Here is a 7,466-nt window from a genome sequence, read left to right on the forward strand (position 1 = left end):
TTATTTCAACTTTTGGTAAGGTTGTAGCGACAACATGCCAATACCCGCCATTTGTATAGCTTTTTCCACAACAAAAGCACAGCCGCGTACAGCAGACTCGAAAACTAACTTCCGGTACGTCATAGAAATACATCGCGCTCTAAAACGGCTCCGAGCTCCTCTTGACCGCTCACAGCGTTCGGGAATCCCCTGACTCCTGCCTATATAAACCGCGATTTTTGGGAAAATCGCCATTTTTATGTTAACGTTTAGACAGGTAGGGGCCAAGGAAAAGGCGGACCTGCGTTAGCTTAGATAAGGCTGGAAAATGACAAAGTGTTTGAATTTAACTTGAAGCGATGGGACTAATAAATTTTAACGACTGCCAGAAAAATGACTAAGTGTGTGAATTTAACTTGAAGCGTTTGGACTTTTTTTGGATAAATTTAATCAGTGGCTGGAAAAATGACTAAGTGTTTAAGTTTAACAGAGGCTTAGTCAATTTCAACTGAAACCTGCGCGCGGGCCAGCGGCCCCTAATTGCCGGCCAAAACAAAATGGCTCCCAGAGTTTTCCCGCAGCTATTAGACATATACTAGGCAAAGTAGAAATAATTATTTAGCCAGCAAATATAAGTCTAACTAATTTGAACTGAGACATAGAGTTGCAAGTTAATACTTAACCGCCTTTGAGAAACATTACCTGTACTATGAAATATTTAAATCAAGTTTTGGAGTCTTTAATGCTTTAATTGCTGATTACTGTTTTCTCTTTAATTACGATTCTACTTGAATAAGACTTCTTGAAACATTTCTGTCGCTGATATAATCAAATAAACCAACAATGTAGTCAACGGATTATACAAGTGGTGCTTTCTGGAGTTTATCTCCGATGAATCTTGAGGCAGCGATTTGAACTATAAACTTAGTGAGGCTCATAGCGCAAACCTATTGCGTTGTTAAATTGTGAGAGTAGCATTACCAGTACTTGAAGACCGCGCATGAACCTCCGCAAGGTCAACTACGATATAACGCCATGCTGTTTATTTAGTATGTGGGTTCATTAAATTACGCAACCAGTTAAGAAAATCCCATGCCAAAGCAAGATTGACCAATGCAAGCACTGAGCCAGCAATTTTCATTTTTTTAGCTTGCGGGACACAATAAAAACACTCAAACAATTCATATGCAACTTTTTGTTAGTAGTTGGTGAGCTGACTGCTAGGATCAAAACACTCAAAGAAAACGAATACTTAAAAAATTAACACGATTCAAATGACCTATGCCAGGGGTGTCCAAAGTGCGGCCCGCGGGCCAAATGCGGCCCTCGACGGCATTTCACGTGGCCCGCGGGTGTTTTTACAAATTGTGTTGCGGATGTACCGCCATAGTTTAGATTGCGTTTTGGGGTTTTGGCGACTTGCCACTTCACGTAAAGCTTTCCATGGAACTTTATTACCGGTAAAAAAGGAAGTGTACATGGTGCTGACGCAACAAAATCACACAATTTCCTTAAATCCCGTATATTTGTGTTCTAATTCTAAAAAATCGTTGGCCCGCAGGCGTCTTCACCTGCTAAAAATTGGCCCTCATCAAAAAAAAGTTTGGACACCCCTGACCTATGCGATCCAAATGTTCCATATTTTGTTTTATTTCGCTAGGTAAGAAACAATCACCAAGTCGGTAATAGCTGCGAAACGTTAAAACGATATGAAGCGCATTAAAATACAAATAGCGTTTTGTTATGCATGACGTACTGACGAAGTGGATTTTATTGGCACCGAATATTCGCAATTCGCGCTCTGCCTTAAAAACAAAGCATTAACGTTTAAAATTTTGCGTTTAAAATAGAGACTTAATTTTGATTTCCTCGACTCGTCCCACCAATTTTCGAAACAGTGTATGCAAAGACTAGGGTTCCACCAACACCGAGTGGTAACGCATTCAGGCGTTGCCCCAGCGAGGATAAAAATGAATGAATCAACTAAACAAAAGTTTTTGCAAATCGCTAAGCCCGTTCTGCTCAGGTTTGCTTGCGGACTACCGGCACGTCATTTTGGTATTTACAGTGGCAGTCGTAACATTAACAGCAAAGTGAAGTATCTAGGCTGTTCCGATTAGAAAATTTGTCTGCCGAGCATTTGTTGTCAAAAACTATTTGACTTTCTATGTAATGATAACTTACAAATATGTTTCTTAAATTGGACGCTTGACAGAGCAATTACAATCCAAGACGCCCTTATGTTTAGTCCCTTATTAATAACAACCATGCTGACACAGCAACTTTTTTAAAATTTTTAAAGCCCTTTTGGTTCAGAGAAGAATATCTATTTAACGTGCTGCAAGAGTCGGATGTATGACGTACTATTGAACAGATTTAAAAATTAAATCACGTCGGGCAGCGCTCCCGTGCACGCGGGCTGGCCTACAAGCACTAGTAAAACGCAGTTTGCGCTTTTTGCGCGTCTCAATGTTGCCCAACTGACCATTGGCAGCACCGTACGGTGAAAACCCGCTCGTGAGATTGCAGTTAAAAACCAAAAAGGGAAATCGTAAAAAATGGAAAAAACGCGTTTCCGCCCGAAAAGACGAGAGAAATCAACGTAGTCAGTCATAAATACATTTTCATTCGTTTATTGATTGTCACCTGTTATACGATCAGATATACACAACATTATCCACAGTTATGCCTTGGAATGGTATATTTATTAAACCTGGTGTTTTTTCCACCAAAACTGTTTCTTCTTATTTTTAAGAACCAAATTATTTTTCTACAAGTTAAATTATACGCACCCAGCTATTTTATTCTTATTTTTAACTCCATTATTTTAAGTGAGTAGTGAAAACCTCGAAAATTGTACCAGTTTACGCCATCGGCATACGAATCATGCGGACCACCATAGTAATAACCGTTAGGATTTCCGTTGTGACATCTGTCAAACCACCAGCCTCCCTTGTAATTCTGAGCACAATTCCCTACATCTGTATCTTGGTCTTTGTCTTTGGTGGAAAACTTGGTTCCAGCGGGTTTAAGACCTGCCCCTTTAAAAACAGAATAGTAATAATGGCAGTTCTTTAGTATACGATTAGCATATAGTATAAGACGGCCCTTTCGTAACATCTTGCATAGAAGATTTTATGTAAGTGATCATTAACAAAATTGCGGAAAATCATCAAAATTAATATATATCAAGATATTTTTTACAGCTGTTTACATATATTAGTACAGTGGTTCCCAACCAGGAGGGAATTTGTGTCCAAAATTAATCTGTTACTGGTTGTCTGTGCTATATGTTATTGCTACATTTGCCATAAATGAGCTGAGAAAAAGAAACTTCTAGATTTGTATTGGTGAATTAAGTTTGAATATCGACTAAAAGGGTGTACAGGACAAAAAAGATTAGAAACTACTGTATTAGTACATCAACATATATTAGTACATCATGATAAGTCATCAAGGATCGGCGCGGATTTTAACAATTGTTTTTGCCACTTGGAAGGACGGTCAAAGAAGGGAAGTTGTTATTAACAACACTTCATTAGATATTAATCAATTAGCTAAAACGAAACTTTTCGAGGGCTGCGGTTTTACAAAACTACTCGTAAAAGAAGTGCTGGATGTGTATTGTATTCATCATTTACCGCATTAAAGATAGGATCAAAAGACAACATAACAGAAAAATTAAATCCTATTTCAATTAAATCAAGAGACGATATATTGTTCTGGTATTTCTTTCGTGTAACGTAAATTAGTTGGTTGCTTTTGAAATGTAAACATTCAAAACGGCCACAAGATTTACCTGCTGGTCCAGAAAAGCTATCGTGTGTTATCGCATAATCAGTTCCTTGGCCGACAGAAAAAGTTCTGAAAAATATAAATGGAAAATAACTGGTGCGTTTCTCGAAAGTTAAGCAGACCCATTAAATTTTGTTTATAAAAATCCAAAATTAGGTGTTGAGTTCAGTTAAGTTTATTTCGTTGGCACTGAATCAAGCCGGACATAGCTCCGCAACGCTGAAACGTTATGGAACGCATAATGGTGTAGGGCACATTTGGTGACTACACGCGTTGCAGCTACACCGGTTTAGTTTCGAAGGTTAGATTTGCCAAGGCAAAATTATGCTATTACCGAGTTCGAGTGTGAAGTCAGGTCCGAATCAAGCCTGCTTTATTCAAAGTAAGCCTAAATTGGGACCAGACCCGACTTACAACCCAAAATTAAATTAGAATTTACAGTGTAAAAACGTATTCGCAAACGAACCCGTAATGTGCGTAAGTTCTGTTCCCCTCAAAGTCCTCCATGTCGATTCTCAATTCATAATCTCCACTGTTTGTTATCAAGTGTAAATTTTCTAGACCTGCAAAACGTATAAAATTGATCGCAATAGATTATAGTTTGAAGACCATTAGGTGAATATAAAAAGAGCAATACCACAAAAACTAAAATTGACCAATTTAGCCGTTGTCTTTACGGCAAAATTTGTAGACAAAATCCTGGTAGTTGACGAAATAAAACTATCTTATTACATTTGCAAAAGAAACAGTTTGTATGCTTCAAATGTAATCGTCAAAGAAAAGCATTTTCTTCAATGAAATGTATGGAGCCTAATTGAGTCTTGGAAACGTTCGGATGTAAGTACTTGGATCTAGATATGCGATTATGTCGTGATCGGTAACTCTTAGTTGTAGACTGATGATTGACAACCAACTAAGAAGATGGCATGTGCAGCATAAAAGGCATGTAACGGTGCTTGTGATTCCACTTTCATCGGGTTACCACCTAGCCAGTGTAGCTCAGTTCGTAGAGCGCCAGCCCCTCAAAGGTTCCTGTCATTGGTTCGAATCCCAGCACCTACTATTTTATTCCAGCTCAAGCCTATGGGCATATTTAGTTGCCTGTCTTGTAGGACAATTATTAGACTACGTTGCGATAAGGCGTTGTGTGCCTCCCATATGCATTATCTGTTTTGTTTTAGTGTCAAAATACCGGTGTTTATAGTTAAGCCTAAATCTAAAACATATTTGATTATTTTTCAAAATAACTTCTACACTTACCCATCCAAAATTCGCCATCTAGTTTTCCAAATCCGTTCACGTAATCAGCCCATCCACGGTTAAAGTTTTCTGAGCCGTCTTTCCTTTTCTGAAACACCTGTAAATAGATAAAGTATGTAATATAAAAGCATAACAGCAGTCACAGAACAAAGTAAGCTGAAAACAGTGCACAACCAGTTTCTGTGTGGTTTATATACAGTTATGGTGGTTCATAACTCATCCAGCCAATGTCTTGTCACCAGATGAATTGATGAGACCTTGTCCCTGAAAACGTACACTGATTGGTTCTTATACTTTTAAGTTATTTTTTTCATAAGACAGTTTTGCATTTGTTTAAATGCTCAGCGACCACCACTAAAAATGTACACATTTTGATGTGGCGGCTAAAAAAAAACATTTAAATTTTCTTTTTAGCAGTAAGTCTTACCAGCCACCCGCCGCCGTCCGTTACCAAATCGCAATACACTCTGACCCCTCGGCGCCCTCCAGTGATCGGGTAAATCATGTAAACACCACCTGTGTCGTTTGGATAACGAGGAACGACATCCCGGCACGAAGTTGGGTTAATAGCAGCTGAAAACGAAATGTTATAAAATCGATGCCTAAAGAGGCCAGTTCTGTAAGCGGTCCCGAAATTTAAGCCAAAATCCGCAATTTTTTTTTAGAAGCCCGTTTAGGCACGAAATTGATTAACAGGCCTATAATAAATAAGACATAAACCAGTAGTTCCCAACCAGGGTTGTTTAAAATTTAAGGGGAGAAATTTACTTGAATTTGTACATGTGGATAGTAAATAAACGCTTATAAACTCTTGAAATGTGACCTGTAAAATTGATAAAAATCCAATTTTAAATGATCGTTGTATAGTTTTGGTCTATTATGTAGTTTATTAGGGAGAAATAAAAATGTTTTGAACTGTTAAGGGAGGAATTGTTCGAAAAAGGTTGGAACCACTGACATAAACAAGGGACAAAAATAAACTATAGTTTAACGATTTGGTGCTGTTAGGCACTAGGTTAAGTCTAGCCCAAATTAAGCCTATTTTTTTAAAAGTAAACCCGAACCCGGCTAGAAAAGCACGGCCTGACTTACAAGTCTTTTAACAAAAATACAACAAACAAACTTTTCTACTACCTTCAGCCTTGGCAAGTCTGTTTTGTAGTTGCTTAAACGCGTTTCGAAGTTCGGTTTGATCATCACATTCGCATTGCTTGGCCGCGTCACCTTTGTCTCCCTTGGGGCCGGGTACTCCCCGTGGACCTACAGATAAACAGCAGTACTTCTTGGCTTCCAAGAACATCAAGTAAAATTTAACTTTGTCAAGGTGGTTTTTGATATTCTATTGGCACGACCTGCAGCTATGCAATGGTGGTCCAACAAAACCAAAAGAAAATCACACAAAAACAAAAATATAATTTAAATATTTACAAACTGCTGCTTCAATTTATGTACATCAGCCTTTTACCTCTTTTTCCCGGTGGTCCTTGATCATTGCTTGATGACATGGCAGCATGTGATTGGCCGAAAAGGCCGGATGTACTTCCGCATTGTAAACTCACTGAACACGATTCTAAACTTATTTGACCGGTTGCAGCGACAACAAAAAACAAAAGGAACGAAATCTGCATTGTAGCCATATTACCGTTCATCAGGAAAGTTAAACTTCAATGCCGCAGCTACCAAAGCAGCATAGGAATTTGAAACTACAAATGCCGGAGGCAAAACCATGAAGTACAAAGACCTTTTGTGTTTATTGTGACAACATTTTAATACGAATCTCATTTCAGTGCTTGGTTAGCACAACCGCCTTGGAATCACAAGGTCATGGGCAGAGGCGTAGGCGGACGTAAATTTTGAGAGGGGCCAAATAGTTTGCTGACTAATACAACTTTTTGCTAATGCTCGGCGTAAGGCGTGCTTTTACCAAACACGTGACTTGCCAAACTTTGGTTCGACGGGACAGCCAAACGCTTTATTGATTTATTTCATGACTACATAAAAAGCACGGATTTCAGCTTACAACTTGGTGACAAAGTCATTTTTGTTAATTTATATATTTCTTTGATAGTTGAAAGACTAAACCACAATGATGAGAGACAAAACTACACTAAATTAAAGTTTCTCAGTATACAACTTTGAAAATTTGCAAGCAAGTCTGTTCTGCAGATGTTGCAACGTGTTTCGAAGTTCGGTTTATTCATCACATTTGCATTGCTTGTCTCCCTTGGGCCCGGGAAATCACCGAAAACCTGCAGATAAACAAATGTGCTTCTTGGCCCCCAAAAACATCAAGTATAATTGAAACTTTGACAAGGTGGTTTTTCAATAGTCTTTTCTTCTATTGTGAGCTAAACGAACCAAAAGAGAATCGCACAAAAATGGATTATATTTACAATATATTGCTTCCAGTTTTGTTACATCAGTATTTTTCC

The 7,466-nt window shown here is 38.3% G+C and overlaps 1 protein-coding gene across 1 annotated transcript; it reads right to left on the minus strand.

Annotated features, from left to right (window-relative positions):
* Positions 1-2,596: 2,596 nt before the first annotated feature.
* LOC145218329 (microfibril-associated glycoprotein 4-like) lies at positions 2,597-6,748 on the minus strand. Its single transcript, XM_080085737.1, has 7 exons — positions 6,500-6,748; positions 6,169-6,294; positions 5,462-5,607; positions 5,035-5,131; positions 4,241-4,337; positions 3,779-3,843; positions 2,597-3,020 (listed from the first exon to the last, which is right to left on the minus strand). The coding sequence occupies exons 1-7, from the start codon at positions 6,681-6,683 to the stop codon at positions 2,776-2,778; spliced, it is 960 nt and encodes a 319-aa protein (XP_079941863.1). The 5' UTR covers positions 6,684-6,748; the 3' UTR covers positions 2,597-2,775.
* Positions 6,749-7,466: the final 718 nt, after the last annotated feature.

This window comes from Phallusia mammillata, chromosome 3 (assembly GCF_965637545.1).
Source record: "Phallusia mammillata chromosome 3, kaPhaMamm4.hap1.1, whole genome shotgun sequence".
In the NCBI taxonomy this organism is placed as follows: Eukaryota; Metazoa; Chordata; class Ascidiacea; order Phlebobranchia; family Ascidiidae; genus Phallusia; species Phallusia mammillata.